The sequence below is a fragment of the Capricornis sumatraensis genome, chromosome 20 (assembly GCF_032405125.1).
Source record: "Capricornis sumatraensis isolate serow.1 chromosome 20, serow.2, whole genome shotgun sequence".
In the NCBI taxonomy this organism is placed as follows: domain Eukaryota; kingdom Metazoa; phylum Chordata; class Mammalia; order Artiodactyla; family Bovidae; genus Capricornis; species Capricornis sumatraensis.
Window position 1 is genome coordinate 30,090,346 of NC_091088.1, and position 26,765 is coordinate 30,117,110.

The window sequence follows — 26,765 nt, forward strand, 5'->3', positions numbered from 1 at the left end:
TCCTATCTTATCCAGAGGGGGTCTTCAGCAGTGGTGCAAGACCCCAGTAGGTTGTGGAGGCGTAAATAAATAAGAGGGAAAGGAGCCGAGTAACGAGGAAGATGGGTGTGTGTGGTTATGACAAGGGCAGACAGGCGCTGGTTTTCCTGGGGAAGCCACTGCCACCCTGCCTGTGTGGGACTACACCCCTCTGGCCCAGGCATGCAGAGCGCGGGGCCTTCGAGCTGCGGAGGGACCCAGACACCACTCCGCGGCCACCCTCTCTATCTCACCCACACGGCTGCCTCAGCATAGCCCTGACACCCCACAATGAGCCAAAGTCCACCTCTGGGTCCCCTGGCTCCTCTGTAAAACACCAGGTCCCTCAGAAAGGGTCCGTCATCCACAAGGGGCTCCAATGTGGAGTTTGGATCAAATTAGGTAACAGACGTGGTCAGGGAGAGACCGCCCTCCGGGGTGAACAGTGACAGTGCTCACCACAAGGCTTGAACCTGGGTCCCCTACGGGACCGTGCAGCCAGCCCTACACTGCGTACTAACATTCTTATAGCTCCTCTGACTATGTTTTGGGTAGCAAAATTACACTGCATTGCATTAATGGTGGGTCCAAAGTATTAATTTGGTAAGTATACATCTAGAAGTGTTAGTCACTCAGTTTTGTGACCCCATGGACTGTAGCCCACCAGGCTCCTCTGTCCATGGGATTCTCCAGGCAAGATTACTGGAGTGAGTTGCCACTTCCTTCTCCAGGGGATCTTCCCAACCCAGGGATGGAACCTGGGTCTCCTGCATTGCAGACAAATTCTTTTCCATCTGAGCCACCAGAGGAAGCCCGTTGAAAATATACAATTTTGTGGCCTTATTTTAAGAATTCTTCATTTTTCAACATGCCAGGAGCCTCAGCATGTGAGCATTGGCCAGGCAGGCCTCTCTGAGCTGTCCTCTATGTCTTCTGAGGCTGGGCGAGATCCTTGGCAGCTTGTTTGCCACCTTGAGCCCAAAAGATGTGCCCCCAACACTCCCGCTCCAAAGAGGAGGCTCTTGGCTTTCCTGTGGGGTAGCCGGTGGAAATGCAGGGGGTGGCGGTAGACTGAGGGCTGTCATGTGGGCCCCTTATATACTCAAGGGAAAGGCCACTAGTGGGGACCCCCTATCCTGATGCTCGGAAATATTCACTTGCATAGTCATAACATTTTTTTCACCATTTTTTCCACAGTCATAACATTTTTTTCACCATTAGAGCCGGGTAATTCAGGGCTTACAGGGAGAGACAGACGAGGGGAGTGTACGCTACTGTGAGAGAGAGAGAGAAAGAGAAAGAGAAAGGGAGGGAGGGAGGAGACCGAAGCGCAAGACACCACTGCCTGTGGTTTTCATTTACTGTTAGTTGGAGTCGTTAGGTTTCCTTTTTTCTTTTTAAAATTCCACACCTCTTTCTACAGACGATGAATGTGCGGAGACTGGCCGAGGCGCAGGCCTGAACACCCACTCATTCCACGAGCCATGCCATGGAGGGGCCGGATGGAGGCCAGGCGTGGCAGTCACCCAGCCTGCCCAGGGAAGCCGGGGCGCCAGGCCGGGTGGGTGGTGGTCTCGGGGTGGACTGCCCTGCTCTCTTCAGTGAGCCGCACCCCAGGTTCCTCTGCACGGACATTCCTCCCAGACACTCTGGCATAGCTTTGCGCTGCCAGGAGATTTACCTGCCACCAACCATCTTCTCCTCTCCAGTGCCCCTTGGGACAACATTCCAGCTTCTGATGTGGGTATTATAGACCAACCGTGTCCTCTCAAAATTCCTATGTAGAAACCTAATCCCCAGTGTCCTGATATTAGGAGGCGGGGCGTCTGGGAGGAGACTGCGGACGAATGCCTTTATAAGAGACTCCAGAGATCAATCCCAGTCCTTCCGTCTCTAGAGGACACGGTGAGAAGACAGCTGTCTGTGAACTAGTAAGGGGTCCTCCCCAGACACCTCATCTGCTGCCACCCTGACCTTGGACTTCGCAGCCTCCAGAACTGTGAGAAATACGTTCCTGTTGTTTAAGCCACCCATCTATGGTATTGTTGCTATATCGGCTGGAGAAGACTAAAATGGGCAAACAAAGGCAAAAACCAGAGAAGAAGTTACGACCACCTGTGTCCCAGCTTGGAGGAGCACACTTTCCCCAGAGTAGCTCCCCAACCGTACCACATTTCTAGCCTCCAGACGGGACTTCCCACCAACTCAGCACATCTGCTTCCACATTCTTACAGATCCCCACAGCAGCTCACAGGCAGAGTGGCCGGCGGTGACTGGTGCCATCCCTCAGCCCCCTTCTCTCTTGCCTCTGTGTCCTACTAGAGCCAAAAAAAGCCACATTTTTGTTTTCCTCAGCTCCCTCCTGCTAGGCCAATGTGTGGTTCGAAGTTGGGCGACGTGTTCTCCTTCTGCCCTGGAGTCCCTGTGGGAGGTGTTACCTGGAGCCATGAGCAACCAGAGGGCCCTGCAGGGTGGACCCAGGCTTGATGCTTCGAGGAGCCCCAGGGCCGCCATCTCTCACGAGTCCCTGTCCAGGAATTGACGGTGTCCCTACTGTCAAGGTGGAGAAGGCAACGGCACCTCACTCCAGTACTCTTGCCTGGAAAATCCCATGGACAGAAGGGCCTGGTAGGCTGCAATCCATGCAGTCACTAAGTCGGACACGACTGAGCGACTTCACTTTCACTTTTTGCTTTCATGCACTGGAGAAGGAAATGGCAACCCACTCCAGTGTTCTTGCCTGGAGGATCCCAGGGACAGAACAGCCTGTGGGCTGCCGTCTACGGGGTCACACAGAGTCGGACACGACTAAAGTGACTTAGCAGCTACTGTCAAGGACACCGACAGTTGGGTGGTCTTCACTAGCAGCCAAATACATCCTAACTTACACAGTGCAACTCAGAGGAGCTCTGTGACTTGCTCAAGGTAAGGTGTCTATACGAATGTCCCAGGGTGCCATATTAGGCCCAGCCTTCTACTGGAATGCCCTTTGTCTCTGGGCCTGGACCACAATCTCTGACATCCACGGAGAGAACCTTGAGGCCCACTATGACCCTCCATCAATAAGGAAATATCCTCGTGTGTTCCCAACACTTGACTTATGAAGGCAGGGAAGGGCTCAGCATTTTATCAAGACTCAGAAAAATGGTTTTCTGTTTAGCCCTCAAAGCTCTCTGGAAGAGAACCATCCTCTTCTCATGAGTGCCCCTTCATTAAATGCCAATCACAGAGAGAAGCCCAAGCTGGTTCTTGCTTTCCTGATTCTTGAGGATGAGCATTGACAGGAGGACAAAACCCAGGCAAAGGCAGGGCTCCTCCCGTGACTGCTCAGATCCCTGCCCTCAGCCAGGGGGATGCCTCACTTCCAGCATTCATCTGTAATGTCTAACCAAACTTTGAAAACTAGAGTAGTTGTCACTTTGCTTCAAGGCACACAATGCTAACAACAGCTAAGCTTTCCTGAGTACCTACTGGGTGCTGGGCTCTACTCTAAGATCTTGCATTTAGTAGTCATTTAGTCCTCAAGACAACCCACTGAGGAGCATCAATATCACCACATTTTGATGAAAAGAAAAAACACCGTCTACCGGACTTCCCTGGTGGTCCAGGGGTTGAGAATCCACCTGCCAACGCACAGGCTGCAGGTTCGACCCCTGGTCCAGGAAGATTCCACGTGCTGCGGAGCAACTAAGTCCGTGCGCCACAACCACTAAAGCCCGAGCGCCCTAGAGCCCATGCTCTGCAACAAGCGAAGCCACTGCAAGGAGAAGCCCCCACACCACAAGCTTGCCGGAACTAGCGAAAGCCTGTGCACGGCAACCAAGACCCAGCACAGCCAACAAATAAATAAAAATTAAAACCAAATCAAAGGAAAACACCATTGTCTACTGAAGCATCTGTCCTCCTTGCCTACACCCTGGTGGCAGGGATTGGGTCTTGCTCACCCCTGCGGGAATACCTATGTGGATGAATGAATGGGTGAATGTACAGGTAGATAAGACAGTCCTGGCCCTCAGGCTCCCTTCCTTCCCTGTCCGGCTGCAGAGTGCCGGGAGACAGCTGGGTCTGGAGCTCCAGAACGACCGTGTTCAGAGGAGGGAGCGACTATCTTCAGCTGTGGAAACCCAAAAAGAGCCTAAGAAGGAGAGGCATTAAAGGGCCATCTCAAAACCTGGCATTTTAATCCCCCGCCTCTTCCTTTCCCACCTTGAAACCTGCTGTTCCTCTGAGTTGGTCTTTTTGGAGGAAGGCCAGGAAGAGCCACTTTTGCTGCCAACCTGGGCCAAGGTACTAGCAGCCAGGTGTGGCACTCTTTATGGCAGGGCTTAAAAAACAGACACCTGCCCCAAACCCAGGGCCTGGGGCCTGATCCAGTCTCAGATGACAGGAAGCAAGCCGACCTGGCTGCACTGAGCCCTGCAGAGCTGGGGAGGCCTTGCAAATCAAAGGGTGGGCTCCCTCTTTCATTTTTGCATCTAACCCTGCCTCCCCATGCACTGTCTGCCAGGGGTGTTGTGACTCCTCACTGAGTATTTGTGGGATGACTGGCTGACCCACCAAATGAAAGACAACAAGGCCCCAGGTTGGCTGAGTGATTTTGGGCAGGCTGCTGAGATGGAAAGAGAACTGAGCAGAGATTCAGAAAACCTCAAACTCTAGTGCCGGCCTGCCACGTCATCCCTGGAGTAAGTCTCTTTCCTGTCGGGGCCAGGTGGGGCTCTCATCTGCAAAATGGAGCACCAGACTTAGATGGTCTTAAACGGAGGAGTTTCAAGCTCTGTAGCCTGGGCGGGCAGAGGGTCAGAGCTGGGCCGGGGCTGGCCTGCTACAGCGGAAGAGAGGCGGCGTCTAGCACATGGTGGTGTACGCGCTGCTGCCTGGAGGAAGCCTCTTTCCGGCCTCAGGTTTGGGCCTTCATTTGTCACCTCCCCAGCCCCCCATCAGACCTGACAACACCCGCTGAGGTTTCTCCAGACCCCAAGGAACTCAGGCAGATACAGACTAGAGAGCATCCTTGTTTCCATCTGTTTCAGAATTCTTGTGAACTACAGGGTACACAGCGCTGCGCCGTGGAGACGGCATCACAGCATTTCCCTGATTCAAAAGGAGACCGTGTTCAGCGCTCCACTGTGTGACTTAAATGGCAAGGTTTCTCTTACCAGAGGAGATTCTGTGACGTTCTGGAATCTAAGTGTGAAATCTGATTCTGCCTCCCCAAAGAGTACCATATCTCATCTCAGGGCAGGGAGGGGGCACTCCAACGAAGCCCCTTGGTGAACCGGCAGAGACTGGGTAGCAATTCCAGCACCAGCACTGATCTTAGCCCCGCTTAGGGCACTGGCCCCGGACTGCCAGTTAGGTGCTGGATGTGTCAGGCGCTGTCCCAGCGTTTCACGTGCATCACCTCATCTAACCTTAACACCAGATGAAAGGGGACAGTATTAGAATTATGCCCATCTTACAGACAGAAATCCCAAGGAAGCTATAATGTACCCAGGGCCATAGAGTTGGTGGTTGAACTGGGATTGGAATGCAGTTTATCCAATACTTCCTGTGTCAGGCATTGTACTAGATGGGTAAGACCTATATTCTGCCCACAGGGAGTTCAAAATTTAGTGGGAGAAATAGGGTGTGCACAAAGGAAAAATGAAAATGAGAGGGTTTTTCAACTGAATAAAGCCTCACACAAGTTCAAAGCATTACTTCTTTGCTATTGTCCCATTATAATGTGCTTTACATATGCAAGTATACGTTGCATATGGACATAAATTGTGTGTGTATTTCTATATACACGTGGGTGTGATCAAATTCATCACAAGGGAGTGTTCATAGACTTTCCCCATCCTCGGCTTGCCCAAATGAACCTCCTAATCCTCTGATTGTCCAGTTCCCCCCAGACTTTGTTCCAGTGTCAGGGTTGAGGCCAGTTCTGCCAGATGAGGTTCTCTGCTTTTGTGATGCAGATGCAGGCCCTGGGCGTAGGATGGAGGGAGAAGAGGGGAAGATCCTCGCAAAAGTTTAGGACAATTTACATGACAATGAGCTGGGGTGAGCAGGGAGAGCGGGGAGGAAGGAGGGAGACGGAGATGCAGAGAGGGGTGGGGAGAAGGCGGAGGAAGGAGGTGGAGCGAGGAGGCGGAGGGAGGAGGCGGAGCGAGGAGGCGGAGGGAGGAGGCGGAGCGAGGAGGCGGAGAAAGGAGGCGGAGCGAGGGGAGAGAGACCCAGGGAGGAGGAGCAACGGAGAGACAGCTGGAGTCGGGGGGAGAGAGATGGGGAGAGGGAGGGAGAGGGCAGGGGGCAGAGACGGACAAGTGAGAAGACTAAAGAGGGCAGGAGTGGGAGAGCCTGGCAGGCTCGTGGTGGTGTGTAGAGAGATGGTGTCCGGGGCACTTAGGAAGAAAGCAGTTCAAGAGAGCAGGACTGGGACAGATGGGGAAGGCAGGAAAGGCCCTGTGAGAAGAGCAGTGGGGGCTGTCCTCTGAGTGCCTTTCCGAGTTTTGGGAGAGACTCCGAAGAACAGGGCTCCAAAGCTTTGTGCTACCTGGCTGTACTGTGCCTCTTTAAGTGGGGCTCTGCCCTGGACCTGAGCCACATGGATCATAGTTTCCTTAGGGTTACACATCTATAAATACGGATTCTGTGCTGAATGACCTTGGATAAATCGCTTTGCCTCTCTGTGCCTCTTTTTTTTTTTTTTTTTTTTTCACTTCTCACTCCCAACTCACCAGGCTCACTTTCTCTTAGGGCCTGGTGGTGTCTGCATGGAACCTCTGCTTCTCTTCCTCCCACGGCTCCTTCTTGGCTCCTTCTCGAGGTCTTTTCATCACAAATATCCCTTTCAGGTTCAGGGGAACCTTCCCTGGCTATCTAGTGTGAAGTAGCTGCCCCCTTCCACCTCACTCTCTAAACCCCCCACAGCTGATACACAGGCAGGTGGGCGGGGGTGGGGTGGGGGGGTCCCTGCAAGCAGCTCCCAGACAGCAAATCCACACCAGGCCACTCCCAGGGAACACCTTCTCCAGCTGCCTGGCTCACTGTGGCCTAAGGTGAAATAAAGCAGGAGGAGATGTCCCGGGGCCTGGAGGACTTCCTGACAAGCCTGAGTGCCGTGGTGCCACCTGCCGGCAGAAGACTGGGCTCCAGCTCCTCCGTGTCCAGGGAGCACCCGTTCTGTTCTCGGCCTCCCTTCTCAGTGGAGCCTTTCCCAACCCTCTACTTGAGGGCTGTCTCCACCACACAAGAAACAGCCACAGAGGCCAACGGGCCCCGCGGCATAGACCTTAACACGTCATGTTCCTAGCAATACCCAAGCAACCACCTCTCTACTCAGGATAATAGGCTGGGAAAACAAACTCCTCCAGGAACAACAAACGTTTTCCAAAACTGAAGGAGAAAAGCATTTCAAAGTCATGCTGTTTTGGGTTATAATCAGGGCAGGAGGTTTTGAGGAAGGAAGAGTTGCTTGAGAGGTGGGCGTGGCAGTGAACACACACACTCTTGGAAGGTCTCGCAGGCTGCGGTGGGTGGGTGTGTTTGTGTAAAGTGTGTGCTATGGACACGTGAGCCTTCTGCACTGCGTCTGTCATCTGGTTAACTGAGATTCAGGCACTAAGCTTTCTTTGACCAAAAGGCAGACAGAGAGACCAAAGGCCTATCCCATGTCTGAAGATCAGACTGGGCATTTCCTGCTTTAATGCCCGCCCGAGTTGACAAAAGTGAGTTAATACTTGCAAAGTGCTTATGGCACAGTGCCTGGCCTCTAGTAGGTGCTCAGTACAAGAGAGCTACTGGTGTTACTGTTGTGACCATTATTATTAAAATGAAGGAAGTGCTGTAACCTGTCTTGGCTACATCTGATGATCTGAGCTGCTCTTTGCTGACTGGTCTCTCCAGCTCTACTGTCCTGGAGAAGGAAATGGCAACCCACTCCAGCATTCATGCCTGGAGAATCCCATGGACAGAGGAGCCTGGCAGGCTATAGTCCATGGGGTCCTAAGAGTTGGACACGAATGAGTGACTCACACACACACATCTCCAGCAAGGCCTGGCACACTGTATCCTCAGTGAATTCTTAGTGCCAACAAAACTGAAGAGCTCGCAGTGTCCCTCATTCCACGGCCCTGGCTCTGTGATCAAAACCAAAGCCCATCCCCAGGGAGAAGTGTTTCCTCCCTGAGGGGCAGTGCCTGGCTTCCCCGCCCCAGGCTGGCCCTGGACACCCTCAGTCACTCACTTTTCCCTCCTCCAGGGGGAAGGCGATACCTGAGCTGGGATGATTGTCGCAGAGAATTAGGATTTTGTGCATATAACATTGAATTTTACATTTAAAGCTATCTGTCACAGATGATTTATTACACCTAGCGAAGGTGAGGATGGTTTTCCTCCATGAGGGAGGTGATTTTTTGGCAAAGAAAGGATTTATACACAGTGCACAACCAAGCCACACGGGAACTGGAGCTTAACGCTCTCTATCCAGAGGCTCCAACGAGGGGCCCAGGCACTCGACGGCCTCCACCTGCTCCCCACCTCACACTTCAGGTCACAAGGAGAGGATGGTTGGGATTCAGAGTCACAGCAGGAGACAAAGAGCCACTCCTGCAGAGAACTTTCCAAGGCTGTTTCCCCTCGCCCCTTTTATTTGGCTTTTCCAGTATAGCTGTGTAACGTTCAGTGAATGCAGACGTTTGCAAACAAGAGTTTTTATGACTTATTCCATTCACCACCTATCAGAAGCCTGGAAACTCAACTGAAAACTGTCCCTGTTCTAGGATGTCAACTTCCTGCAGGAAGGAGAGTGCCCCTGGTCCTCAGACTCACCTTGGAGGCAGGGAAAACACAGCCCCCTGGTGCAAAGGAGGAAGAGAGTGGGTTTGAACAGCTGCCCCCACCGCCGGCAAGGAAAGGAAAGCTGCCCTAAGGAGGGGAGATGGTGGCCAGGTGGGGCTTGTAGTGCCTAAAAATATATTTTTCTGTTCAAGTGAGTTGCCCAAGGGCATGTACTTGGACAATGTTGTGAGGGTCACGATTTAGGGCAGTGTCACCAACCCTTTCTCATCTACACAATAAACCCTGGAATTCTGGGTCTGTCATCTCCGTCGCGATCGTGCTGTGGCGGTTTGCCCACCACCAGAGCCCCCTGTTGGGCTGCACTGGCCAGGTGGATGGGGGCCCTGGCTGGTGACAGAGCACAGTCTCGCCCCGTCCCCATTCGGCAGCCCGGCCCCATAGAGAGGACACGCGGGGAGCAGGGACAGGCCGTCTCCTCCCCGTGCCCAAGGGTGCAGCGGCCTACCTTTCGCTCCTTGTCACCGTACTCGATGCCCAGAGTGTCCATGGCCCGGACGATGGCTGCCAGGGACTGGATGGTGTTGCTGTAGACCACCGGCTTGTACTGCTTCACGTCTTCGCCAGAGAAGCCGTCTTCGTGGATGATCCTAGAGGGAAACCACACACAGCACGTCTGATGAGCGCGCTGGCCTCACCTGGCAATGAGCGCGGCAGACGTGGGAGGCCATCCCCTCCCCTCCCTCTCTACTTCCCTCCAATCCCCGGCCAACCTCCTGGCTTAGCTGGCTGAGGGCCTGGTCCAACCTGGATGCTGAGTTACTGAGCTGCTGTGGTCACACCACAATATCTGAAGGAAAAATCTACCGGAATTACCGAAAAATTTAAAAAACAAAGTCGTGAAAAAAAGAAAGGCAGTCTGTTTATATTCCCTATATACCATGGAAGCAAGATCAGTCCAGGGGTTGACAACACTTAAAAGCACTCAGAACACACACTGAACACTCAATATACGCTTGTCATGAATATTTTACTATTTACTTTTGGCTGCTCTAGGTCTGCGGTGCTGTGTGTGGGCTTTCTCTGGTCGCGGTGAGTGGCGGCCACTCTCCAGCTGTGGCGCGCGGCTTCTCTTGTGGGGTGAGGCCTCGAGGGCACGGGCTTAGTGGCTGTGGCACACGGGCTTGGCTGCCCCGAGGCATGTGGAATCTTCCCAGGCCAGGGACTGAACCCCTGTCCCCTATATCAGCAGGCGGATTTCTCAACCATTAAGCCACCAGGGAAGTCTTGCCAATAGTATTTTTAAGCAAAGCTCAGGGTTTTAGCTTAAATATCCACTCAGGAGCATACTGTTGAAGACCCTGAAAAAAGCCTGCAGATGAAGAACACATTTTTCTCTCACAGCAAACTTCCACTGCTTTTAACGAAGGAAAGGTCACTCACTTCAAACGAACCACCTTCATCTTTGACAACAGAAGAGCCAGCAGAAGGAGGGGGCCTGTTCACCCTCAGTTGGGATGTGAGCACTGTGTCGCCCTTGTTCTGGTGGCTGTGAAGGAGAGGGCCTGCTCTCCACCTTCGGCTGGGATGTGGCCACTGTGTCACCCTTGTTCTGGTGGCTCTGAACCCGACACGGAGGACACGGAGGTGACGCTGCAGCTCCCGGAGACCGCGCAACACTCAGTGCCCTTCTGTGCTCAGGCTCGGCTGGGGTCAAGGCTGAGGCAGGACATGCCCTGAGGCCCCTGCGCCCGGCAGATGGTGCCCATTGCTGACAAGGGCCCAGTAAGCAGAGAAAACTAGAAAGGGGGTAAAACTGAGACTCTGCAAGAATCTGCTCATGGTTGAGGTAATTAAGAAAAGACAAATGGATTTTAAGACTAACACCCAACATTAGGGGCTTCCTAGCTGACACAGTGGCAAAGAATCCACCTGCCAATGCAGGAAATGCAAGAGATGTGGGTTTGATCTCTGGGTTGGGAGGATCCCCTGGAGAAGGGAATGGCAACCCACTCCAGTATTCTTGCCTGGAGAATCCCATGGACAGAGGAGCCTGGCAGACTACAGTCTGTGGGGTCATGAAGAGTCAGATACAATTGAGCACGCACGCACACGTACACACACATACATCCAACATTAGTCATCTGCCAGTAAACTGCAAACTCTCCTGTGGTCACGTTTTTCAGTCCAAGCCTGAATACCACCTGTGACGTGTACATCCACCCGTGTAATAGCTCAGACTCCCTTACTACCTCTGCAGCCCTTCTCCAGCCTTGCATGTGCTTCGGTACTGGAGAACACTGCTAGTGAGTCTCTCTCTCTATAAACGGTTTTACTGAGATAAGAGTTCACAGACCATATAATCCACCCGTGGGAAACGTGAGATTCCCCATTCCTTAGTATAGTCACAAGGTTGGGCAGTGATCTCTAATTTCAGAATGTTTTTGTCCTCCCCCAAAGAAATCCTGTACCCATTAGCAGTCACTCCATCCCCCACCTCCAGCAGGAAGCAACCACTCATCTGATCTGCCTTCTGTTTTTACAAATTTGTCTACTGTAGACATTTCACATACATGCAATCAGACGAAGTGTCGCCTTTTGTGGCTAGCTTCCTTCACTTGCGTGTTCATCTGTGTCACCTGTGCTGTCGCATCCGTCAGCACTCCCTTCCTTTTTACTGTCAAACCAGATTCCACCTACAGATATACCATGGTTTACTTATCCCAGGTCAGCTGATGGATAGTAACGATTTCTATTGTAAAATGTGACTTGGTGCTGGGATGTGAGCCTTTATCCTGAGCTTCTCTAAGAAGCAGATCAAAAAGACCCCACTGCCTTTTCACTGTCTTTTATTAGCCTTAAATCCGGCTTTGTACAAGTTTTTGAGTGTACATCCAGTCTGCATCATGGATGTGTACTACCCTGGAGGGAATCTCAAAGGGAATTGTTAGTTCCCACTGTAAACAACTAGAGATCTGGACAAAATACGTGAAACAAGGGCTTTCAGACACTGGAGAATAAGCAGCGCGGGACTTGTGATCTGGGACGGAAGGGAAGCAAGCGTGGCGAGTCCTGTGAGGGATGAGTCCTGTGATCGCCTTGGCTTTCTGCCCGGAGGCGTCCACCAGACCTCAGCGTGGGGAGGGAGGGCCCGCGCACAGCATAGCCGCCTTCCTGAGCGCATGGGGTAAAGGGAAAAGTTCTGGAAGGCTGAGGTGCAGAGTCCCTGAGAGGAAAGAGGAGAGGAGAGAGAGAGACAGCGAGACACAGAGCTCCACATATCTGATTGGGGGCCTTTTTGAGCCTTTGGCTGAACCGAGTGAGACTCTACAAACTTGAGAAGAAACACGCGTCAGGGAGCTTCTAAGGTAGACCCGTCCCAAAGCTCACCCAAGTCTGAGTGTGGTGCAAGTTCCCACTAGTCAGAATGCAGAGTTAAACCCCCAGGGCATTTGGCAGAGACCCCAGAAGGCTCACTCCTCAGTAGTAAAGGCTACTTTTAGACCTGCCCCTGACAGAACTCAAAAATAAGTCTCAAAGAAAAACCCAAATTGACCCACAAGTCAATAACTGCATGACAGAATAAAATCTAACACTCCTTAAGAGGACGGTGAAATCCGGACACTTACCAATCTAATATTCATAGTATCCAGCATCCAGTAAAAACATTTCTGGATATGTAAAGGAGGAGGAAAGTGTGATCCACAACCAGGAGACAAATTAGTCAACAGAAGCAAACTCAGAAGTGTCAGAGATGATGGCATTGACAAACGAGACCTCAAATACCGCTATCTAAAATATTCTCAAGAAACTAAAGGAAAACATGAACATAATGAGTAGATAAATGAAAGATATAAAAAAAGAGCAAAACAGAGTATCTAGAAATGAAAATACAGTATCTGAAATAAAAATTTCACTGACGGGGACTAACAGCAGATGAGACACCCCAAAGAAGAGTGACCTTGAAGACACAGCAATAGAAACCACCAAAACCGAAGCAGAGAGAGGAAAAAGGCTGAAAGATGTATTGTGACATGCATATGGAAACATGTAGAAGTAAAATCTATGCAACGATAGCACAAAGGACGGGAGGGATAAAATGGAAATACGTTGCTGAACAATTCTTATATTACACGAGAAGGCGCGTAATACTGCTTCTCCCGTGGCTTAGCGGTAGAGAGTCTGTATGCCAATGTCTGTCAGTGCAGGAGGCACAGGTTCAATCCCTGGGTCGGAAAGATCTTTGGAGGAGGAAATGGCAACCCATTCCAGTGTTCTTCCTGGGAAATCCCATGGGCAGAGGGGCCTGGCTGGCTACACACAGTCCATGGGGTCACAAAGAGTCGAATGTGACTTAGTGACTAAACAACAACAAGAAAGCATAAAATTACTTGAAAGGAAAGCCTGATAAGATGCATACTGTGAACGCCAGAGCCATCACTAAAAAGCCTCCACGGCCCGACTCTCCTCAGAGGGTGGGAACTCTGGGTGCCCTGAGAGGTGCAGCCTGGATCTGCTGGTTCCCATGACACACTCTTGCAAGAAGCCGGCTCCATGAGTTTCTCATGCTTTGCTTTGGACCGGCCGGCCTTGCTACTCTCCTGGGAATGCTCTCTAGCTCCTTGGCCGCCTACAGGATCTCCTTCCACTAGGGTTATTTTTTCACACCTGTTAGTATTAACCTTTACAGCACCTGACAAGGTAGGGAGGGTAGACTTTTATTCTATCCATCTGTATTGAGACTGAGTAAGACTGGGTAACCGGCCTAACGGCTGTCAGCAAAAACAGTAAGAGCCAAATGCCGGAACAGAACCCGGGTCTCTAAGCACACGGTCCTTTTTGCCACACCTCAAGCCTCGGGGTGGGCTAGACCGAATACTGCCTGGAAGGCCTCACAGGTGCCTGGGGTGCCCTCAAATAAGAACGCTTCATTTGGGGCTTACAAAAATGATGCAATTTGGGCAAAAACTGCTCAAATCATGATTACTGGTTGCATAACTTGTTCATGCTGGCTTATATTAGCTTAAAATTGGGCTTCTTGCTTCAGGGTGGAATTTTATACCTTCCGTTCCCTCTGACTCAACCCTAGAAAAGCTGCACCATGCATAACAACACCGAAAGTAAGTAATATTCATAATGCTACTATTCAGAGAAAAACGCTGCACTTTTTTAGTAAAAGTCCTTCAGTATTTCTTTCATGCCACATTCTTCTCCCCCAACTCTGCCTCAGCACTGATTTGAATCATTTATCCTTAAAAGTATCACTTAAGGCCTCTTTATTTTCTATTTCCCATCTCATTCCAGGGAGAAAAGAGTAGAGCAGTGGTCAGATCTGAGGAGTCAGAAAAACGTGGGTGACGCCAACTCCATCACATGAGCTGTGTGTTCCTAGGAAAGGATTTAACTCCTCAGGCTTTAGTTTCTTCAACTACAAGAACTCATTGTGAGAAATAAATGTAAAGTGCCTATTGTATATAGTAGGGCTTCCCTCATAGCTCAGTTGGTAAAGAATCCGCCTGCAATGCAGGAAAGACCCCAGTTTGGTTCCTGGTTCAGGAAAATCCCCTGGAGAAGGGATAGGCTACCCACTCCAGTATTCTTGGGCTTCCCTTGTGGCTCAGTAGGTAAAGAATCTTCCTGCAAGGCAGGAGACCTGGGTTTGATCCCTGGGTTGGGAAGATCCTCTGGAGAAGGGAAAGGCTACCCGCTCCAGTATTCTGGCCTGGAGAATTCCATGGACTATACAGTTGATGGGGTAGCAGAGTTGGACATGACTGAGTGAGTTTCACTTCACTTCACTGCAAGTATATAATATATGGTGGGCTTCTCTGGGGGCTCAGCAGCAAAGAATCCACCTGCCAATGCAGGAGATGCAGGTTTGACCCCTGGTTTGAGAAGATCCCCTGGAGAAGGAAATGGCAACCCACTCTAGTATCCTCAACTGGGATCCCATGGACAGAGGGGCCTGGCGGGCTATAATGGGGTCACAAAGAGTCGGGCACAGCTTAGCAACAACAAACAACAACAGTAATATACAGTAGCTGTTAGTAATGATACCTTCATTCTAAAGTCAAAGTCCCTTAAAGAGAATTTCCTTCATTGGTGGTATAACAGAAGCAGAACCACAATAGCCACTAATGTTTAAGGGTTTACTCTCTGTGCCAAGTGCTTTGCATGTACTATCACATCTAATCTTCAAAACAATCCTAGGAGATAATTTTTATCTCCTCTCAACAGAGGAAGGAAACAAAGGCTCAGAGAGGTTAACCCAGTCACCCGAGGTCACATAGCTGGCAAGGGTGACAGTGGCATTTGAGGCCGTGCTTGTGCCTACCACGTGGATGCTGAGACGCAGGACTGCTTCTGCTAGAATTCCTATATCCAGGTTCCCTGAGAACCCAGAGATTTCACACACAAAGTTAGCATCAAAACACCTCCTATATCAGTCCAAGGGGTGTGGGGCGAGGAAAGGAGGCACAGGGGTTGGAGAGGTAGCCTGGGGGAGTCAGGCTTCTTGTGGCAGCCCAAGTCTAGCCCTGGAAGAGATGAGGATGGGATTTGGAGAGCAGGAATGAGTCTGCACGGGGCACCTTAGTAATGATCAGCAGCAGCTCCAGCATTTCACACTGCAGCAGCCTCAGACAAACTGAGCTCCATCTACACAGCTGAGTGACAGAGGCACAGAACCAAGTCCCAGAGACAGCCCCTGATGACTGGATCCAGCTGTTCCTGAAGCTAGCCCTGTCCTGACACTTTCGAGGGACACGAGTTCTCTGACTCCCTCTTATTTTTGCATAAGTTGATTTGATTTGGGTTTCTGTCACTTACAACCAACACAGTCATGACCAAAATATGTTTTGCACCTTGGGAGGCCATCTCCTAGTACACTTGTTTATTAACTTTCTGTCCATACCAGCAGCCTGTCTGTCGGTCCTAGGAGGCCAGGTACCACATCCCCTCCATCTCAGTTCCCACTCTCCTTATCAGCTGACACAGGGTTGGCTCTGAATAGACTCTGACACAGCGTGGTTCTCTGAACTCAGAGCACATGGGATGTAACTCCACAAGCAAGATTACACTGGGGCACAAGATCTGCCCCTCTCCAAGGAGCTCGCTAAAGAAGACAGGTGTGTATGTGTGAGTGTGTCTGTGTGTGTGTGTGTGTGTGTGTATCTGTGTCTGTGGGGGGGGGTGTGGGGTGGGGTGGGGTGGAGTGGGAACCCACTGGATTCCTTACATCTGCAGAGCTAGCATCGCAGAGGTGGACCGGGCTAGAGGCCACCTCGGTGCCCACTCCATACTAGGCCATCTCCTAGTATAGGTGTACTAGGGTTAGGGGCTCTGAGGGATTTCCCAAGCTGCCGGAGCAGAAGAAACCCAGGAGCAAGCAAGGCTGACTCTGCAGCCCTGAGTGTCCAGCTCTGGTGGGACTCTGGAAACCTGGCAACGCAACCGAGGGAGGAGAACCCACGCGGAGACAGGGAGAGCACGGGAGGGCAGCAGTGAGCTCACGTGAGGTTTCCGGGAAGAGGCAATAAGGGAGGGTCCCCCAGCCTCCCCTACCCTGCTCCTCTCTCTGCTGTCCTGGGGACCCACGAGGGGGCCTGGGCTGGGGCTCCCTTTGCTCTCTGCTTCCCCTTCTCCACGCAGGACTGCACTCGGCAGCACTGAGGCTCCCCAGGCACCAGGGCCTTATATGGTCACAGAACCACAGGCTCGGGACCGGGAAGGGACCCTGGAGGATCATCTGGCCCGGCAGCCGTCCCCGTCTGAATCACGGATGCCTTTGACACTGTGACAAATGAACCAAGACACAGTTTTACCACACACACCCCCTCCGCCCAACTTCTGGAGGTTCACAGACTCACAGACGCTAAGCTGCGGGAACACGATTTTTCACTCCATCTCCACGGTGGATTAAATGCCCCTTCTCTGCCTCCTTTTCTCAGCACCTGTCCCCTGCATCGGGACTGTCACTCCGTCCTCCACGATAATCCCCTTAAGAGTTCAGACGAAGAGGGTGCTTTTGGAGCCAGACTTGAGCTGTGTGACCGGGCAATTGCCTTCACTGCCTGGTGCTTCAGTTTCCTTAACTTTCCATGGAGAGGGGCTTGGTAATTAGTAGTAACTATCCTTGCTGGGGCCCGACACAGGAAGCAATCAGTGCAGCTGTTACTAGGACTGTTATCATCGTATTTGGTGAGTGGGACTGAGGGAGAAAGGACAGGGTGTCCTGTGTCTGTCTTGCTGAGGACAGAAAGTGACCAGGGGCTGCAGGGCAGCAGGGAGGTCGGACACTATGGGAGAACCCCTGCCCCCTGGGAGAAGGAAGCAGGGCTCGTGGCCACAGCAAGGAAGCCAGGGCAGGGGGGAGGGGGCCCTGTCCAGACTGGAGCAGACAATCTGCTCACTCACAGGAGCAGTAGTGAAGTAAAGGCTGAGCTTCCTGAATGGGGACTGCTCCATGAGGTGACAGAAGGCACTTCTGATCATAAGCGGGCTGCCTGGGTTAGACTTGGTGCCCAGAGCTTCACTGGTATGACCGCTGATGAGGGTTTCCCTTTGTCAGGGAGACCTGATGTGTAACGGGGCTCTGGCCCTGGAGCCACCACCCTCCCCAGTGGATGGGGGAAGTGACCACCCCGGCTCCAGAGAATGCAGCTTCAAGCAAACAGTCAACAGCGAGATGCCAGTGAGTTAATGAACCACATACCAGCAATTAGGGGCTTCACAGAACCCACCGGAGCACTGGATCTGAACAAGACTGTAAGATGAAAGCACCAGGTAGAGCGCAGAGTGTGCCCCACACAGCCATTTGTGTAAAGCTAGATCCATGTGTGATGATGCTGGTAAGAGGAGGCAGAAGGCGCGGGAGAGAAAAGATGGCACAGGAGGATGCTTAACATGGGTATCACCAAGATCACTTTTGATTTTTTCTTTACTTTCTTATGTTTTGTTTCATTAAAAATGTGTGTGTTACTTGAAAGAACAACAAATCATGCTCAGTGGGAGACAGACACTGTTTAACAGAAGAGAAGAATCAAGTAACAAGGGATAGTAATCAATCATTAGGAATTTTCTGATGTGTTTCACTTGGGTTCAGCCTGGTCCCTGCCTGCCTAGGACTTCTGTTCCAGGCCAAGTGAGAAAGCTGGTGCAGAGAACATGAGAGTTAACAGTAACAAGTGGCATTTCCCAAAGGCCAACTGAAGGGTTGAAAGGGTTGCCAAGGGCCAACTGAAGGGGTGAAATTCTACAAGACAGCAGAGTAGAAGGACATGTGCTCATCTTCTCCAAGAACTCCAAAATTACAACTCACTGCTGAACAACCACTGACAGGAGAATGTTGGATCCCACCAAGGAAAGATACCCCAAGTCCAAAGGCAAAGGAGAAGCCCCAGGAAGATGGCAGGAGGGGCGAAATCACGTTTAGAATCAAATCCCATACTGGCCAGAGATGCCCGGAGGGCTCAAACAAATCTTGTGCGCACCAGGACCCAGAGAACCCACCGAGACTGAGCCAGAACTGTGCTTGAGTGTCTCCTGTGGAGGTACAGCCAGCCGTGGACTGCTGCGGGGGCACGGGCTCTGGGCGCAGTAGACCTGGGTATGGCATAAGCCCTCTTGGAGGAGCTCACCATTAACCCCACCATAGAGCCACCAGAACTTACACAGGGCTGGGGAAACAGACTCTTGGAGGGCACAAACAAAAGTCTGTGCACACCAGGATGCAAGAGAAAGGAGCAGTGACCCCACAAGAGACTGACCCAGACTTGCCCGTGAGTGTCCAGGAGTCTTTGGTGGAGGTGTGGGTTGGTGGTGGCCTGCTATAGGCAGGGGGCAATAAGTGCCCAGTGCATGCATGGGACCTTTCGAAGGAGGTCACCAATGTCTTCATTACCTCCACCACAGTCTGCCGCTGCTGCTAAGTTGCTTCAGTTGTGTCCAACTCTGTGTGACCCCATAGATGACAGCCCACCAGGCTCCCCTGTCCCTGGGATTCTCCAGGCAAGAACATTGGAGTGGGTTGCCGTTTCCTTCTCCAATGCATGAAAGTGAAAAGAGAACGTGAAGTCGCTCAGTCGTGTCGGACTCTTAGCGACCCCATGGACTGCAGCCCACCAGGCTCCTCTGTCCATGGGATTTTCCAGGCAAGAGTACTGGAGTGGGGTGCCACTGCCTTTTCCACCACAGTCTCGCCTCAGGTCAAACAACAGGGAGGGAACACTGCTCTGCCCATCAACAGAAAATTGGATTAGAGATTTACTGAGCATGGCCCCGCCCAGCAGAACAAGACCCAGTTTCCCAGTCAGTCTCTCCCATCAGGAAGCTTCTATAAGCCTCTTATCCTTATCCATCAGAGAGCAGACAGAATGAAAACCACAATCACAGAAAACTAACCAATCTGATCACATGGACCACAGCCTTGTCTAACTCAATGAAACTATGAGCCATGCCATGTAGGTCCACCCAAGAAGGATGGGTCACGGTGGAGAGTTCTGACAAAAAATGGTCCCCTGGAGAAGGGAATAGCAAACCACTTCAGTATTCTTGCCTTGAGAACCCCATGAACAGTATGAAAAGGTAAAAAGATAGGACACTGAAAGATGAACTCCCCAGGTGGATAGGCGCCCAAAATGCTACTGGAGATCAGTGGAGAAATAACTCCAGAAAAAATGAAAAGACAGAGCCAAAGCAAAAAACAACACCCATTTGTGGATGCGACTGGAGATGGAAGTAAAGTCTGACGCTGTAAAGAGCAATACTGCATAGCAATCTGGAATGTTAGGTCCATGAATCAAGGCAAATTGGAAGTGGTCAAACAGGAGACGGCAAGAGTGATCATCAACATTTTAGGATGGACTGGAATGGGTGAATTTAACTCAGATGACCACTATATCTACTACTGTGGGCAAGAATCCCTTAGAAGAAATGTAGTCGTCATAGTCAAAAAAGAGTCCGACATGCAGTACCTGGATGCAATCTCAAAAATGACAGAAAGATCTCTATTCATTTCCAAGGCAAACCATTCAATACCATGGTAATCCAAGTTTATGCCCCAACCAGTAATGCTGAAGAAGCTGAAGTTGAACAGTTCTGTGAAGACCTACAAGACCTTCTAGAACTAACATCCAAAAAAAGATGTCCTTTTCATCATAGGGGACTGGAATGCAAAAGTGGGAAGTCAAGAGATGCCTGGAGTAACAGGCAGATTTGGCCTTGGAGTACAAAATGAAGCAGGGCAAAGGCTAACAGAGTTTTGCCAAGAGAACGCACTGGTCACAGCAAGCACCCTCTTCCAACAACACAAGAGAAAACTCTACACATGAACATCACCAGATGGTCAATACCAAAATCAGATTATATTCTTTGCAGCTAAAGATGGAGAAGCTCGATACAGTCAGCAAAAACAAGACTGGGAGCTGACTGTGGCTCACATCATGAACTCCTTACTGCCAAATTCAGACTTAAGTTGAAGAAAGTTAAGAACACCACCAGATCATTTAGGTATGACCTAAATCAAATCCCTTACAATGATACAGTGGAAGTGACAAATACATTCAAGGGATTAGATCTGATAGAGAGCCTGAAGAAGTATGGATGGAGGTTCATGACATTGTACAGGAGACAGGGATCAAGACCATCCCCTAGAAAAAGAAATGCAAAAAGGCAAGATGGTTGTCTGAAGAGGCCCTACATATAGCTGAGAAAAGAAGAGAAGTGAAAGGCAAAGGAGAAAAGGAAAGATATAAGCATCTGAATGCAGAGTTCCTAAGAACAACACAGAGAGATAAGAAAGCCTTCCTCAGTGATCAATGCAAACAAATAGAGGAAAACAATAGGATGGGAAAGACTAGAGATCTCTTCAAGAAAATTAGAGATACCAAGGGAACATTTCATGCAAAGATGGGCACAATAAAGGACAGAAATGGTATGGACCTAACAGAAGCAGAAGACATTAAGAAAAGGTGGCAAGAATACACAGAAGAACTATACAGAAAAATCTTCGTGACCAAGATAACCACGATGGTGTGATCACTCACCTAGAGCCAGACATCCTGGAATGCGAAGTCAAGTGGGCCTCAGGAAACAACACTATGAACAAAGCTAGTGGAGGTGATGGAATTCCAGTCGAGCTATTTCAAATCCTAAAAGATGATGCTGTGAAAATGCTGCACTCAATATGCCAGGAAATTTGGAAAACTCAGCAGTGGCCACAGGACTGGAAAAGGTCAGTTTTCATTCCAATCCCAAAGAAAGGCAATGCCAAAGAATGTTCACTTTGGCACAATTGTACTCATCTCACATGCTAGCAAAGTAACACTCAAAATTCTCCAAGCCAGTCTTCAGCAATACGTGAACCGTGAACTTCCAGATGTTCAAGCTGGATTTAGAAAAGGCAGGGGATCCAGAGATCAAATTCCCAACATCCACTGGATCATCAAAAAAGCAAAAGAGTTCCAGAAAAAAATCTATTTCTGCTTTATTGACTATGCCAAAGCCTTTGTGTGGATCACAACAAACTGGAAAATTCTTAAAGAGATGGGAATATCAGACCACCTGACCTGCCTGAGAAAACTGTATGCAGGTCAGGAAGCAACAGTTAGAACTGGACATGGAACAACAGACTGGTTCCAGATCAGGAAAGGAGTACATCAAGGCTGTATATTGTCACCCTGCTTGTTTAACTTGTATGCAGAGTACATCATGAGAAATGCTGGGCTGGAGGAAGCAAAAGCTGAAATCAAGATTGCCGGGAGAAATACCAATAACCTCAGATATACAGATGACACCACACTTCTGGCAGAAAGCAAAGAAGAACTAAAGAGCCTCTTGATGAAAGTGAAAGAGGAGAGTGAAAAAGTTGGCTGAAAACTCAACGTTCAGAAAACTAAGATCATGGCATCCAGTCCCATCACTTCATGGCAAACAGATGGGGAAACAGTGGAAACAGTGAGAGACTTTATTTTGGGGGGGCTTCAAAATCACTGCAGATGGTGACTGCAGCCATGAAATTAAAAGACGCTTGTTCCTTGGAAGAAAAGCTATGTCCAACCTAGACAGTATATTAAAAAGCAGAGACATTACTTTGCCAACAAAGGTCCGTCTAGTCAAAGCTATGGTTTTTCCAGTAGTCATGTACGGATGTGAGAACTGGACTACAAAGAAAGCTGAGCACTGAAGAATTGATGCTTTTGAACTATGGTGTTAGAGAAGACTCTTGAGAGTCCCTTGGACTGCAAGGAGATCCAACCAGTCCATCCTAAAGGAAATGAGTCCTGAATATTCACTGGGAGGACTGATGCTGAACCTGAAACTCCAATACTTTGGCCACCTGATGTAAAGAACTGACTCACTGGAAAAGACCCTGATGCTGGGAAGGACTGAAGGATGGAGGAGAAGGGGACGACAGAAGCTGAGATAGTTGGATGGCATCACCGACTGAATGGACATGAGTTTCAGCAAGCTCTGGGAGTTGACGATGGACAGGGAAGCCTGGTATGCTGCAGTCCATGGGGTTGCAAAGAGTTGGACACGACTGAGCAACTGAACTGAACTAACTGAAGGCTGTGTGTGTCAAGACATGCTGACTGCCATCCAACAGTCATAAGGAAAACTTCTCTTGCAGCTAAAAGTGACCATGTGAACCAGCTCAAGTGAGTAAGATTGAAGGGAAGTTAGCTAGAAATGCCCCTGGGAAAGAGTTTCTCTTCTTATTCCAGTGAGAGGCCTGTGAGAACAGCTTTCTGGTCCACTCACTTTTCCACTGTCCCCCTCTCCCAGCTGTCCCTTAACCAGCCATTCTGTGGCGTCCTGCCTTTATATGTGGTTGTGTGAAGACGTAAATACTGGAGCCATGGCAGCCATATTGTGACCGTGAGGTTAAATGCCGCCACCCTAAGGATGGCAGGTCAGAGGGGTACAGAACACTAGCAACACTGCAGAACTGTCAAATCAAGCCTGAGACAGTCTGATGAGAAAGGTCATGCTCCTACCATGATGCCCCCTGCCTGGTAGGTGACGATGACTTAGAGAGGAGAGACTTGCCTACAGTCACACGGGGAGCTTGCGGCAGAGGAGGGACAGAATTTCCAGAGACCCTCACACTGTCAGAGGCCTGTCGTCCACCTTAGTGCGCCCCCGAGACAGGCGAGCTGATGGGTGACAGACGCAAGGTGAGAAAACATCGATCAATTGCAAAACGGAAAGATTTTTGTTTCCCCTTTTGTCTTAAAAGCTCTAGTTCCCACCTTTGAGGCTTCTCAAAGGGTATTTTGTAAGCTTCTTCATCCTGTCCCTAATTCACTTTTCATATATTTTTCAGGGACCGACTATGTACCAGGTAAGTCCTGGGGATGTAAGTGTGACCTGATCGATGTGAAGCCCTGCCCTTGTGGAGCTCGACTGTGGAAGGTAAGATATCCAAGAGATACTTTTAAAAATGGTTATCTAAATTATAACTGGAGTAAGTGCTACCCAAGAAGAAAAATAAACCCATGAAGAGCTACAAGAGAAGGACCTTGCGGTGCAGGGTGGGTGCAGGGCCCACCTCTTGGGGAGGCAGCATTCCAAGTGGAGCAGGAGCTGGTGGGAGAGACGGGGAGGGGGATGGGACTTTGGGGTGGGGGTGGGGGGGGACGGCACAGGCAGAGGCGGCGCCATGGAGGGTCAGTGTGCACTCTGCATGTCTTCCAGAGCACCCGGCTGGCACATGGGGTGCCGGGAAACCGTGCTAAATGGACAGAAGGCACTTCATGGACCGGCAGGTGGGACTAGAAGCCAGAGAGCCCAGTCAGGAGGGCCAGTCTGGGTCTGGTGCTGGCACAAGGCTGATGCTCCCTTGGAGGGAGGATTTCATTGTGTCTCATGGTAAAGTACAAACAGCAAGTTAACTCAATGGGGAAGCACTGCAAACACCAGCCAGGCTATGTGCACTGGCAGGACCAGCAGAGCAGGTTGAGGTTGGCATGGCAGAGGGGAGGCACCCGAGCTGACCTGTGTGTTTGTATGGGGGTGGGGCTGGCCATGCTGAACCCCGCCTCCTTTGGAGCCCCACTGACTCTGTTCTTGTACATACTCTCACTGATGAAGGCCGGTGCCCAGTGAGGTGTGACTTGCAGGAGAGACTCTGGCCCCCAGTTTGGTGGATGCCACCAAGACTGAAGATGAAGCAGGGCAGTCGGCAGTGGTCCAGAGGGACTGCGGAAGGCAGGAGTAGGGGCGAGGGGGTGGGGGTGGTGTTTCCAGGACCCACAGCAGCCAAATCCCCTAGAGCACACTAGTCATTCATTTCATGCATTCTAAAATGGACACTGAGCACGTCAGGAGACGGGTACACCCTGACTCTCCTTCTCACTAGCCCTGTGGATCACAGGCAAGTTAACCATCGCGGGCGTAGGTCTCGCCTCTGGAAAATGGGGATGACGCCTGTCTGTGCAGGGCTGTCTGTAGTACGAAAGCACGTGTGGGGAAGGCCTGGCACACAGTTGGGCCTAGTACCTGCCAGTCGCTAGTATTATTTAAAAGTCACAGACTAATCAGTGCCAGGGAGACCATGCACCTTGTCTCCCAGGCCGTGGGTCCCCCACCCATCCAGGGCAGCAGAGCCCTGGCCTAAATGAGTGAGGGGCTGGAGCCAGAGGGTATCCATGATGTGAATGACTGGCTTAGAGACAACCAGCTGGGCAGAGGCATGACACATGTGTCTTACTAAGTAATGATGCTGGGTTTCCCAGCATCTGGTGGTACAGTGGTTAAGACTCTTCTGCTTGGTTGCAGATGGCTCAAGCTCAGTCCCTGGTTGAGGAACTAAGATCCCCGTATGCCATGCAGTACAGCCAAAAAATAATAAAGTGGTCTATGCTTAGAGCAGAACTGGTGTAAGTTACTGGTGTAACTGATGCTCTGATTTCCCAGAGTCCCAAGAGTGTAGATGCGCTGAGACCTGGAGGCCCCTCATGGGAGGCTGGAAGCTTTGCTCTACTCTAGGCATAAAGGCTGTTTCCTTGACTGGCCGAGCTGGAGCCACCTCGGGATTACTGCGTCCAATCTCCCACCCATGGCTTCCTCCTCCTCTCACCTGCAGAGATGAACATTAGGTGCCAGGTGCTGTTCACACTGCACCCACAAAGCAGTGGGCAACAGGTCACACATAGCCCTAATTTCAATGGATGCAGTCTGGTAAACAAACAAAGAAGTATTACAGTGATAAACACAAAACGGGTGTGAAGAGTTAGGAGCCAGGAAATGAGGTGACATGCGGAACCGAGACCTGAAGGATGAGATGGAGTGGATCTTGCACATATGTGAGGAAGAGCATTTCAGGCTTGTGCAAATGTCTTGGGGCTCTTTGTGTGTTAGAAGGATGGTGAGGAGCCAGTGGGGCTGGAATGAAGTAAGTAGCCAAGAAAGTAGCAAGGATGAGGTCAGAGAGAGCAAGCGGGGTCCTGATATGTAGGGCTAATGTACTACTCAAAGTTTTTAAAAATACGTTATGCAGTCACCTATTAAAATTATTTTAAAAAGTTCATCTATGTACCGCCCTGAGCCATCTTGAATTACACCAGTGCTGCTCTAAGCATAGACCACTTTATTATTTTTTGGCTGTACTGCATGGCATACGGGGATCTTAGTTCCTCAACCAGGGACTGAGTTTGAGCCATCTGCAACCAAGCAGAAGAGTCTTAACCACTGTACCACCAGAGAAGTCACTTTAAAGTAGCAGCTTTCCCTCCTCTTTCCCTGACTTCTCTAGTCCTGCCTGCAAGGCCTATTCTTGGAACACTCATAGAGTCCAACTCACACAGCTAGAAAAACAAGAAGGAAAAACTTAGCCATTACCCCACCACCTGGAGGGAAGGCCCATCCACAGGTGAGTGTAAAGTTCAGTCCTCTCACCCAGCAGTCCATCTGCTTCCTGTTTCCCCAGAGAAAACCAGGAGTTGTCTGGCTGCTTGGGGTCCCATCATCTGAATGGGCCCTGTGTCATTCAACCAAACCCCTATCAGGGGCCATTTGGGCTGCTTGTGAGCCTACCCCTCCCAGAGAAGGCAGAACGCTACGAAACCTGCACAGAACAAGCCAAAGGCTGAGCGACTCCCGGCCTTCCAGGCCGGGCTCAAGTGAAGCATGTGAGCACCATGGGGTCTTTCAGCTGTTCGTAAAGAAGACATGCAAGACTTGACTGGAAACCCATCCATGTAACTGTGGGGTGACGCTGTATGGTATGAGAAAAATTATCTAAAAAAAAAAAATAAGATCCCTTAGTAATTAAGGTTAGATTTAAAACTTGATATTCTAATATTAGAATAGCATAGAAGAGGAGGGAATGCAAAAAGAATCGTATCAGGCAGACAATCCCCCAGGGGAATGACTGGCACAAAACAAGGGATACGTCCTATTGACAGTGACTTGCAGAAATCTGTTATAAAGATGCCATTTTTAATAAGGGGGAACTCGGGCCAGGAGCAAAGATGTCAGCTGCCAACTGTCACCAGACGGAGCCAGGGGCAAGGCCAGGACTTGCTGTGCTTCCAGCACACAGCCTCTGCGGCCACTATCTGGAAACCAGTGTGGACCCTGCCCTCTCCCAAGCCTCCCAGGGCCGGGGCGGGGTGGGCACAGGGGCTCTCACTGGAGGGGGCGGCGTGACGCTCTCAGCACTGCTGTTACCGGGCTGTTCCTTTTCCTCCTTTGGGTAGCATGAGTGGTCTGATTCCTGGAACCCCAGGCTTGGGTTAGAGACATCATCATGTCTTGAACTTGGAGGCAGAAGACCTGGGTTCTTATGCAGTTTGGTCACTAACAAGCACTGTGACCCCAGGTGAAATGGGAGGAAAAAGGCCCCAGAGAGCTGGGGCCTCTGGCCAGTCCCACCCACCCTGGCCTGGGACACCTCCATGGGGTCCAAGGAAGTCCTTCGAGGAAGTTCTGCCAACCTCCTATGAGGACACCCTTCGCCC

At 50.6% G+C, this 26,765-nt stretch overlaps 1 protein-coding gene across 3 annotated transcripts in view; it reads right to left on the bottom strand.

Annotated features, from left to right (window-relative positions):
* GNAO1 (G protein subunit alpha o1) overlaps window positions 1-26,765 on the bottom strand; it is a 176,513-nt gene that overhangs the window by 69,619 nt on the left and 80,129 nt on the right. For 2 of the 3 annotated variants that reach the window (XM_068993422.1, XM_068993420.1), the window contains exon 3: window positions 9,311-9,452. In XM_068993422.1, coding sequence (XP_068849523.1) covers window positions 9,311-9,452 — 142 coding nt within the window. The remainder of the gene's footprint in view (window positions 1-9,310; window positions 9,453-26,765) is intronic. The other variant, XM_068993421.1, reaches the window with a different exon arrangement.